This window comes from Chroicocephalus ridibundus, chromosome 8, assembly GCF_963924245.1.
Source record: "Chroicocephalus ridibundus chromosome 8, bChrRid1.1, whole genome shotgun sequence".
Classification (NCBI taxonomy): domain Eukaryota; kingdom Metazoa; phylum Chordata; class Aves; order Charadriiformes; family Laridae; genus Chroicocephalus; species Chroicocephalus ridibundus.
Genome location: NC_086291.1, coordinates 22,824,437 through 22,835,962, shown reverse-complemented (window position 1 = coordinate 22,835,962; position 11,526 = coordinate 22,824,437). Strand labels below are relative to the sequence as shown.

General features: G+C 42.1%; 1 protein-coding gene across 2 annotated transcripts; it reads right to left on the bottom strand.

Annotated features, from left to right (window-relative positions):
- Window positions 1–289: 289 nt before the first annotated feature.
- LOC134519872 (pancreatic alpha-amylase-like) lies at window positions 290–11,050 on the bottom strand. Of its 2 annotated transcripts, none has more exons than XM_063344607.1 (11): window positions 10,930–11,050; window positions 9,301–9,516; window positions 7,769–7,915; window positions 5,874–6,071; window positions 4,284–4,514; window positions 3,192–3,325; window positions 2,984–3,106; window positions 2,767–2,866; window positions 2,442–2,563; window positions 2,207–2,332; window positions 290–1,021 (listed from the first exon to the last, which is right to left on the bottom strand). In XM_063344607.1, the coding sequence occupies exons 1-11, from the start codon at window positions 10,972–10,974 to the stop codon at window positions 832–834; spliced, it is 1,632 nt and encodes a 543-aa protein (XP_063200677.1). In that variant the 5' UTR covers window positions 10,975–11,050; the 3' UTR covers window positions 290–831. The 2 variants fall into 2 exon arrangements, with proteins under 2 accessions (XP_063200677.1, XP_063200678.1); XM_063344608.1 differs by having other exon boundaries at window positions 10,853–10,967.
- Between the last annotated feature and the right edge of the window lie 476 nt (window positions 11,051–11,526).

Below are 11,526 nucleotides of genomic sequence, written 5' to 3'. Positions count from 1 at the left end.
CCCAAGGAAGGGATAAGCTGTCTGTGTGCGTAGGCACTGCTCGTAGCTGAGCGCCCACAGTGTGGCTGCCCTGGCGTACAGATCTGCGTGCGTGTATCTGCCTTGGAAATGCCGCATTTTGACTTCCCCAGGTGGTGGTTCGGGTTCTTTTTATGTCCTTTATTTTCCCCCCTGTTTCTGTGATGCGGGAAATGGAGTGTTGCATTGAGATAAAACCCACCGCTGCATTGCCGCTTGTTATGATGTGATGAAGTTACAATCCAATTCATGAAGGGATAAAGCATTACTCTTGAATTTGATTGCCATTTATTATTCACTAAGGTCACGATCAAGCACCAGGGAATTGCACCTGGGGTAACAGTAAATGTAAAGACCAACGGAAGAAACACATTTTCAACTGAGTTATAACTTGGCATCAACTTGAATTGCACCTTGTTCCAGCACAAAGGTGTCTTTGCTTGATTTTGGACATGCTGTCAACTCCCAGTCCCGGTTGCCCATAAAGAGAATTGCATTTCCACTTATGCACAGAGCAGTGCAATTTAAAATGAAGTCATTTAATTCTTCTCCTTTCATTTTTTATTAATACTTTAACTGAATAAAGCGTGCTTACCAAGGCTAACAGGCCTATACCACCTCTTCCAGATCTGCACTAGCACCACTGGCTCCTATCTCTGTGTAGCAGCTACTTGGTATTTCATTAATATAAGCCAATACACTTTGCTTTTTCATGGTTCATTCAGTGCTGGAGAGCCAAGACAATCAGACCACCTTGTACGCTATTAGCAAAAATAGAAAAGAGAAGAAACAACATGTGCACAACAGATCTGGTTACAATTTAGCGTCAACATGAATTGCAATGAATGGGTCTTCATCCTCATTACTGATCAGGAAATTAGCCGTGCCATCAGGAGCAATATGAACTTCAAGTGCTGTACAGGAGTCACCTTCCTTTTGTCCAGAAATGACATCGCAGTAAGTGCCAGCAGGGAGACCAGTCTGCAGAGTTACATTCAAAGACCTTCGGAAAATATTGAAATGCAATAAGGATTATTTGGACTCTCAAATGCTTTGCAACGCATGTTAGAGACCTTCCCAGACATTAGGTAATTCTGGAGTTGTTATTCTGCAGCACTTCTCTGGACGCGCCAGAATCTATTCTCCCACAAAATGACAATCCTCTAAAACTCTGAGTGAGGAGCCTAGAAAAAACACCAGAGGTTCTTGCTGTGCTCAGACATCATAAGGCTGGTCAACACACACTAGTTAAAATAATTTTTCATGTGAACTGTTTTACATTGTGGGCACTTAAAGCAATTTCGTTCTCATTACACAGGACTACTCCTTCACAATGAAGAAAAATAATGAAGTAAATTGATTAATTAATGTAGTAGTATTTAAGTATTTACCACCAATGACAGAAAGCTTAGGTAATCTCACTCTCCAGGAACTTTAGGACTTGAACTCCAAAACTTCAAATTGCACTGTAGTGCAATTTTCATTTTTCTCTACCAAACTGCAGTTAGCTTTTTTAGATTATTGTATTAGAAATTCTCGGAAATTTCTCTGTTAGTAATCTGTTTTGTAAGGAGCTTAAAGGTACTTTCATGCAGATTTTTTATTTCTGACGTCACAGTACACGACAAGAACACACCAAAATAGGCTAAAAAACTGTCAGCCCTAATAAAACTTCTCTCAGGTCTTTCCAGAATGTCAAAAAAAGGAACTGTTGTGTTTTACAGCACAGTAGGCTTGGAAAACTAAGTTAACTGAGAACTCAACCACTACATCCTTCACACTGCTCATCAGCCTAACCTGCTTCTAATTGTTATAGATCTGACACAGTCCTGTTCTCTTAAATCATGTCATTCTTCCGTACAAGATTGCAACACAGTTAATAATACTGCCACTTTTGGACCATATCCCTGAGTCACCAAGCTCCCTCATTTTTGTAAGCTCAGACGTTGCTGGCTGACCATGCTCCTCAGCGATACAGCCCGCTCCAGGAACCGGGAAATAGCAAGAGCACAGTACAAGGCCCAACCTCAGACAGTGAAGAGTGCTCCTGCTAGGATGGAGAATGGTAAATTTAAATTGCCAACCGAGACAGAGGAAGCATCTGTTACAAAGATCTGCTGGAACTCAAATACCTCAAACGTGTTCTCTGCTAAGTAGGAGAATTAAAATTTATTCCTCTTTTACTTACCAGTCATCATTATTGAAAACGATGAAGCCTTTATTACCACGGCCAAAAGCTACTTGATTGCTGCCGTTGTCCCACCAGTTGGAGAAAGGTTGACCGTCCACCACATTACGGAAGATAACCATGTTCCTGAAAATGCAAGGAATGGCGGTCATCGGGGCTGCAGGAGCTCTAAAGCCACCAGGAACATCAAGCAAAAGCACCTGCTTTTACTTGGTTTTTCTCCACAGTATCCTACTTTATTTGACGCCAGCGATGTTCACAAACCCAGTCATTGCCACAGGTAGTGTCTGGATTGATTATAACAGCTTTCGTTGATCCATCCGAGTTACTTGGGGGTCCAACCCAGTCATTCACGTCCTGCAATTGTAAATTTACATGCTTACTGGCAATGCAGAGAGCCTGTCTGTAGAGAAAAGCTAGATGCAGCATCAAACTTCCACCTGACAGATCCAACATGGGACAGAGAAATGGCTTAACAAATGTAAATCCACTGGACTGCTTCTCTGGCCTTGTTCCGATCCTTACGCACCAGGAACGTATCTTCAGCACCACAAGCTTACCCGTCCATTTACAAAATATCTTGGCCAGCGAAAACTTGACATCACACGTGTGAATCCATACGGATGAGCAAGCATAAAACCAACTCCCATTTTATAAAGCCTGTTTGTTAGACAGAAGAAAAAAGCAGTGAGACGTGGAAAGGGAAACTGTGCCAGAGACCAGATAGACACACAAGCAAAAGGAAGAAGCATCACCCAGACAAGAGCAATCCCTTACCTGGCGTCCCAGAAGGTTAGAATGGAAGCTCCACCGGCTCCGTGCCCCCGCTGGTTGTCATGATTATCCACAAAGACCAGGGCTCTGTCGGAAGGCATAAAGCCCCAGCCTTCTCCCCAGTTCCTAGACAAAAGCACAAAGACTTGAAGCTCCTCTGCCAACCGGTGTATCCCCCAGATAAGTCACATCACATCAGCCTCATCCTTACTTTAAGTAGGCCATCTTTTCTCCGTTCCACTTGCGGATCACTGTCCCCAGCTTTGCACCGTATTTGAATTCTGTCACTCGGCCATTTCCAAAGTAGTCACTGCTTTTGATCGGCTCTCCGCCCAAGTCAATTACCTGGCAGATAGATAGAGCATTTCATTCTACTTAAACAAACAAGTAAAAGGCATTGCCCTAGACATTGTTTTAAGGAAGAGGCACTACTTGAGCTACATATATGATTTGGCTTACTTGCCAAATCGTATTTAAAGATATTTTCTTCATTTTATCTCAGACTAGCTGTGAACTTGTCTTCTGTCTCCCTCCTTTAACTCCCTACCACTATTGATCACTACTGCATAACTAAGGCTTGGGTTGTACCAACTTTAGTCTAGTCACCAATGCCTCTGCTTTCAAGCACATGGGCAACCTCATCTCACTCTTTGCCCTAGACCTTGCACGGAACATACTGATTTAATAAAATGTGTCTAGCAACTTTAGCTTCTCCTGACTGAAACCAGTAATTACCAGCTTCTTAGGCCTTGTTAGGATTTATTATTCAAATGTAAAACACAAATTTGGAACGACAAGTAACACTGGTTATGCCATTGACAAACAAAATTTCAGACCATAATCACTATTTATATCTTGCATTGCAATTTATTATCCAAAATTTAAAATTCAAAGAGTGAAATCTCTTTTTAAAACCAATACAATTTTTACACTAACTTAGATGCAGTAAATTTAATCTCATGTGGAATTTCCAGATTACCTACTTCCTACTTAAAACCAATACAATTTTTACACTAAATTAGATGCAGTAAATTTAATCTCATGTGGAATTTCCAGGTTATCTACTTCCTGCTTCCAGGTCCAAAACAACTGGGGCATTTTGCATTTCAATTACCATTTGGGGGCAGATTAGATATTTGCAAGTTATGGTTATTAAATCTTGATGGTGATTTCTACAGATCTTGAGTTTGAAAGCTGCTCAGGCCCAGCTCAAGCGAAGTATCGCTTCCAGTGTGGGACTGAGTCTGTACTGTGCCTGCAAGAAATACGTTTGTAAAGTACATTTTAAAAAAATAAAGATTACCTCCTGGTAAATGAAAGGTTTAGCTCCTGCAGAAAACCATTTAGTATTTAGATCTTTCAGCTTGTCCAAAATCGCCTCCACATCCCCAGGCCACATATGCTTGGCAGCATCAATTCGGAAGCCAGCTACACCAATATCAATGAGGTAGTTCATGTACTCAGCGACTTTTGAGCGTACGTAGTCCTTCTCCAGAGCCAGATCAAGAAGGCTAACCAAGCGGCAGTCTCGGACCTATATAAAAATTCTGAAATGAAACATTTTTCACCTAATAAACTAAATGTAGTGGTCTACATACATTTTAAATTTTGTTACCTACATTACAATGCCAAATAAAACCTTCCCTAGTCATTATTCACCATGCATATCTTTGCCTCGGGCCGTTATCTTGGACAGTCATCTACACAGAATGAGCATTAAGAAGTCTGCATTCACCCAGCTTACACAGCTGTACGTGCTGAAGGATTATAACAGAGTCAAATCATTACATTTATAATCACCTTTTAAATGCAAGTATAGAGCAAAAATATGGTAAATTATTTTTACTCCAGGGTATTAAGGAACAGATTCATTACTATTTCAGGCGTGCTCATTTCTTCTCTAGTGTAGGAAAGATTTCTAGAAATTGTATTTGTAAATCTTTTAAAAATCTTGAGTTGTTATGGCCTTACAGAACATTAAACTCTTGTTTTCTGTCCCCATTTTGCCTTTGTTTCCTGTAAATACAAAATGATGGGCATCAATTTTCATCAAAAGAATACTTTAAACGTAAACTGAATATACTGAAATGCTTTTTTAATAACTCTTATGATGGGTTTCCATGGGTATGCACATCTGCCTGGAGAGAGCAAGGTACATCAGCCTATGTTGCAAACTGTACTAAAAATTGGCTACAAAGACACTCCTTTAGAACTGCTCAAGAATTCAGGGACATTTAAAGTCTCCCCTTCTTCTGCCATTTCTCCAAAACACCTCTTCCCTCAACCTAGATTCACAAAAGACCAAATGCACTTGAAAGGCATAAGACATTATTTAAGAAAGACAGGTATTTATCTTTATAAAATAATTTTTCATTCTGTGGTAAAGTCCTGACTTTGTAATCTGATATAGAGGAAGAGAGAGACTCCTAGAAGAGAAATCTCTAAACAGAGGGTTGATTTTCAGGTTTTTAGCATTTTTCTTTATGAAATCCTAATCACTCTCTTCTGAAATTGAGACAAAAGAAAATTTCCACATCAAAATAAAAGGTAGATAACAACTATTACTTTTTTTTAAAGCACAAAAAATGAAGCTAATAAAAACAAAGCAAACAAAGATAATTCCTAAATAGATTTAATGAGCTTTAAAACAGTATTTGTAAAGTACCCAAGCACATTTGTCTAAATGTGAAATTGAGCCATTGGCTCAAGTAGAGCTATCCTTTTAAGAAGTGGTGCTCCTGATAGCAATGTTAACCTCTATTATCAATTTGGATGGTTTTCCATTAGGGTTTTTGTTTTGTTTTCAAAAAATGTCTGACAGTAAAGGGGAGCAAAGAAACTACACCCCAGGAACAGATGTACATAAAAAATATATTTATAGTTCTAGGTTTACCTGAGATATATCATGATAATCCTCAATGTCTCCACTTCTAGATTTACATTTATGATCATTAAAGTCCCAGCCAGAATACGGCACAGCTGGAAAATCTTCAGTCTTTGCATTGAAATAACTTCCACATGTAGCATGGTCACCAGCACCAGCATTAGCTCCACACATATGGTTGATTACTGCATCCACATAAATATGTACCTAGAGAATAGTATTCACATTTCCATTACAGAAAGCTACTTCCCACAGCACCACTAATTAATATTCTTTCTCTCTCACCTCCTGCCCTATCCCCCTATTTCTGCTTGCTTGCTTCCCACAACATTTTATTTAAAATATTTCTCTTTTATTAACATATAGCATTGGTGATACCACATGCATCTCAAGAGATAGGCAAATAACATTGCATCCATTTTCAAGAAGGGTAGAAAGGAGGACCCTGGGAACTACTGACTTGTAGTGTCACCTTTGTGCCTGGCAAGATCATGGAACAGATCCTCCTAGAAGCTATGCTAAGGCACATGGAGGACAGGAATGTGATTCGAGACAGACAGCATGGTTTCACCAAGCGCAAGTCCTGCCTGACCAATCTAGTGGCTTTCTGTGATGGAGTGACTACATCAATGGACAAGGGAGGAGCTATGGATGTTGTCTATCTCTACTTTCTGTAAGGCTTTTGACACGGTCCCCCACAATGCCCTTCTCTCTAAATTGAAGAGATATGGGTGTTGGGTGGACTTTTTGGTGGATGAGGGATTGGCAGGATGGTCGCATCCGGGGGTAGTAGTCAACGGCTCTATGTCCAGATGGAGATCGGTGACAAGTGGTGTCCCTCAGGGGTCCATATATGGACCAGCACTATTTAATGTCTTCATCAATGACACCAACGGTTGGATTGTGTGCACCCTCAGCAAGTTTGCAGACAACACCAAGCTGTGTGATGTGGCTGACATGCCTGAGGGACAGGATGCCATTCAGAGGGACCTGGACAAGCTTGAGAAGTGAGCCCCTGCAAACCTCATGAAATTCAACAAGGCCAAGTCCAAGTGCAAGGTCCTGCACCTGGGTCGGGGCAACCCCTGGTATCAGTACGGGCTGGGGGAGGGACTCAGGGATGAAGGGATTGCGAGCAGCCCTGAGGAGGAGGACTTGGGGTTGTTGCTGGATGAGAAGCTCAACATGAGCATGCAATGCGCACTTGCAGCCCAGAAGGCCAACCGTATCCTGGGCTGCATCAAAAGAAGCGTGGCCAGCAGGTCGAGGGAGGTGATTCTGCCCCTCTGATGAGACCCCACCTGGCATACCGCATGCAGCTCTGGAGCCCTCAGCACAGGAAAGACATGGAGCTGCTGGAGCAGGTCCAGAGAATCGCCACAAAAATTATCAGAGGGATGGAATACCTCTCCTATGAGGAAAAACCAAGACAGTTGGGGTTGTTCAGCCTGGAGAAGAGAAGGCTCCGGGAAGACCTTACTGCAGCCTTTCAGTACTTAAAGGGAGCCTATAAGAAAGATGGGGACAAACTTTTTAGTGGACCTGTTGCAATAGGACAAGGTGTCATGGCTTTAAACTAAAACTGGGTAGATTTAGACTAGATATAAGGAAGAAATTTTTTACAATGAGGGTGGTGTAACAGTGGAACAGGTTGTCCAGGGAAGTGGTAGATGCCCCATGCCTGGAAACATTCAAAGTCAGGTTGGACGGGGGCTCTGAGCAACCTGATCTAGTGCAGATGTCCCTGCACGGTTGGACTAAATGACCTTTAAAGGTCCCTTTCAACCCAAACTATTCTATGAAAAAACCCTCATCTTCACTCCACTGCTACCATGTCTTCCCTTCTAAATTGCCAGTTGTCTAACCTTGCATTGTTAACACCAGAAGGTTTTCAAAGCACTTACTCCAACATTATTGCACCTGGTCACCATGTCTCTAAATTCAGTTTCATTTCCAGATCGTGTGCACAGCTTGTAGCTGATGGGCTGGTATCTTTCCCACCATGGTTGCCGAGGGTCAGTAATGATAACATTTTCATTTGGAGGTGAAATCTGTGAATGAGATGGTGTCTCCTGGTAACAGAATACTGATAATGGTTTATTTGTTTGCCCAATATTGTTAGAGAAAGAACATAAAAATAGAAAATCAGGCCCCTTTAACGGAAGGCTCTCACAATACCTAACCCACGTAGATCCTCAGTATCCTCTGCTTACACTGTAGTGGGCTGGAAATAGAAGACTTAGGCCTGGACCTTCAGCAGGTAGAAACATACTATAAAAATTATGTCCATGGACTTAGTGTCCTAATTATCTTCATGAATGCAGGCCTTCGATAAAAGATTCTTGACATGAGACGTGTCACAGTTTCCAGACAAGCTAATACCTCTTTCTTTTATAGACTGTTTCCAGGATACTTTTCAGGCAACAAGCTTTTGCTGCGACCTCCAGGTCTCTGGACATGACCACCTGATCCCACCATCTCCCACAAAGCTGCCACGCCTTTGTGACCAGCTCAGCAAGTCTGCATCTGAAAAAACTTACTTTCTGAGACCCTGTCACAGCATGGATTAAAAAGATATCCAAGCATATACCACAGTTTAAAGATCAATCAATCAGGCCTGTGTGCCTGGAAAAAAGTTTGCACAGAAAAGATGTATTTGAAAATTATGAGAAAGTTCTCACTCAGGTCAACTTGCAAATTCCTGGGCTACAAGACACAGGCAGACGTCTCTCACCAATATTTCCTGAGGAATCTGACAAACCAACTGAAATAGTTTAATAGGTGACTGCTCTCCAGCCGTCGTACCCCACCCATCTGACAGGACTGGTTCCACGGGAACACGTGTCTGTTGTTCAGGCAGAACAGATTCACATCAACACACCGCCACCAGAACTTGCGTTCAGTTCATTTCTGCCTGCTCACATCACGTCCCTCCAAAGAAGGGTCTCTTACTGGCTTACACCGACACTAGGCTTTACAGAGAGAAACTTGCCAGTTTGGGTGAACACAATTAGCAGCCTTTTATTTATTTAAAACCTTCAGCATTTTGGTATCTTCTTTGGGAGCCCTTTTTCTCATAGTTTCATTTTATATTTACCCAGCTTTTAAGAGCTTCCCTTGACTTAAATAATATTAAGCAGATAAACATCGGTTACTCTTCACAGCAGTAAAAAAAAGATTTAGCCAGTGATATGTAATTCTAATTCATCTAAACGTAATAGCACAGAATGCAAAACATACACTTCGGAGCAACGAAATAAATTTGCGCTTACATGATGATGGCTGAAGAATATATTTGTCAGCATTTACTACTTCCATTACCAATTTCTATTTTTCTTTCTCAGTACCTGTCCTTTGGTGAATTGAACATTTTCTCTGAAAAACAAATTACCACCTATGCAGCAATTTTACTACCTCCTGATAGGAACAGACATACCTGAACTCCTCCAAATCCATTAGGAGCTAAATAGCGTTCACACTCAAGAGCAATATCCGCCCAGCGCCATTCAAAGAGATGTACGATAGACGTCCTCCCAGAGAGAGTATTAGGGCTGTACTGTGCCCCGCAAAACCCTACAATTAACAGAAGAAAACAGAGGCCCATCCTGTGCTCTGTGATCAGTTGTGCTCTTCTTACTGCCTGTGTATGTTCCTGCAAGAGGGTAAAGTACACGTTACAAAATACACATTGAAAAGTAAATGCCCATCTCTGGCATCGTACTTATTTAACTTTATTCGATTGTCATTTTTTTTGAGAATTGGATTCTATCTAAGCTATGTCAACCTCCCATACTAAGGGTAACTTTGTTTTTCTGAAGTTAAAATTCAGCCGTTTTTTAATATATGCTGTCTTTAGTGTGCAAAAGTTGTATTTTCTTAGTATAAAGCCAAAAAAACCCAATATGCAAAGGAGTACTTATATAGACTGAAACGGACATTTCATTTCTTATTTTAATGTATTTTACGTTCCTATTTATCCTTGAGAGGCATTTTTTTTTCCAATCTGTATTGCTATGACTTGTACATATTCAGACAAGGCCTTGGAGAAACATCATGTTTCTTATTGTGAGTTGCCATCAGTTGTCACCGTAATTCACAAGCAGCCAGACTTATTTAGAGTGAATCATTTGCTAAATTTAGCTTGTTTTCCTGCTTGTAAACAAAATAATGTTAATGCAATTATTTACTTGTAGATCTTCAGTAGAGCATACAGATGAAATTTCAGACATAAGCAGTTGTTCTGTGTTTCCATTTTCATGAAAGAATGCTTCTTTGCCCTGACAGAAAGCACATGTATTAAAAGGAAACGAGCTAAGAAAGTTCCATCTTCTCTGATGAGAGAAGCCACCGATCAGATTGGCAACTTTTACTTACATAAATAAATAATATGTTTTGACCCAACCAGCTCCAAGGCCTAGTGCTCGAAGTGAAGACTTGATGTAGTTTTTCCAATACTTTGAAATAGGTTTACAGCTGCTCAGGCTTCAGTACAAGCACATATAAGAGAATGGAGATGTTGAAATCCCCAGCACACTCTGAAGGCTCAAGCTTCAAAATGCTTTTGAAAAATGGGAAAAAGAGAGGCCTGTATTCTTCTATGGAAGAAAAGAGAGCACAACTGATTGCAGTTCAAAGAACATGGGAGAGAATTGTTTCTGAAGAACGCTATTGCTGGCTTGGACAATATGAGAACCCAGGTCAGCTTGTCCTCTGCTGGGTTAAAAGTCTGTGGTATGAAACTCAGCTGCTACCTCCAACATATTCGCAACAATATTTAAATTTGCGAGAGGCTGGGCACAGGCCTGCTGAAGCTTCAGACGTTAAAGGCTGTTACGGGAAAGTAGTTTCCACCTGAACTTATACCCACCCCCCCCCAGAACCCGCCGCAGCAGCTGCACGTTTCACACAGACGAAGCGGCTCCGCTGCGGCACCTCCTTTACCCGCGGCACCGCCCCGGACACACGCTCCCGGGGGCGGCTCTACCCACCGCAAGCGGCGCCGGGCCCCTGCGGCACGCACAGGCAAATAAAGGCAGGGAAAGCGAGCAGCACACTCCATACGTACGTCTCGGGGACAACCTCCGCCGTTTCCAGCGACCTCCGGCAGCATCGCGCCGCCGGGGCGGCAGGGAGGGCAGCCCAGCCCAGCCCAGCCCAGCCCCTTCCGCCGGCGCGGAGCGGAGCGGAGCGGAGCGGCCGCCCGGCAGCGCCCCGGCTGGCGAGCTCCAGCCCCTCCGCGCCGCGCCGGGGGGAACGGCTGGATGGCAAAATAAAACGGTTTCTCTAAAAGCTTTATCTTACGTGTCGATATGTTGAGTCAAGTTAAAACGACATTCTGGAATATATTCTCGAGATCTGAGAAAGGAAATCTCTCCGCATGTACGCTCCTCTCACGTTTGGGTTGGGTTTTTTTTTTAAAGTATTTTTGTCCTTGAGTATAGCACCACCTCGCCGTTATCCTACTTCACTGCTTTAAAAGTTTACTTAGTGGGCCTTTTATGCAGTTATTTTAATAGCCTGGTTCTGTACTTGTAACTCAACGTGGGTGTCAGGACATAGTGCATGTTTCCTCTTATCATATACCTTTTTATGTGCAATAAATTGAGTTAGAAAGCTTTGTAAAGTGGCACCATCCAGATCCAGACTAAAAATGGGGTAGCAT

What these genes read in the sequence shown, in the direction of transcription:
- LOC134519872 (XM_063344607.1), bottom strand. Translation starts at nt 10,974, where the DNA reads ATGCTGCCGGAGGTCGCTGGAAACGGCGGAGGTTGTCCCCGAGAC. An exon ending in ATGGATTTGGAGGAGTTCAG is followed by an intron (nt 7,916 to 9,300) that starts GTATGTCTGTTC and finishes TCTCATTCACAG; the next exon opens with ATTTCACCTCCAAATGAAAA. An exon ending in CCAGGTGCAATAATGTTGGA is followed by an intron (nt 6,072 to 7,768) that starts GTAAGTGCTTTG and finishes ACTATTCTCTAG; the next exon opens with GTACATATTTATGTGGATGC.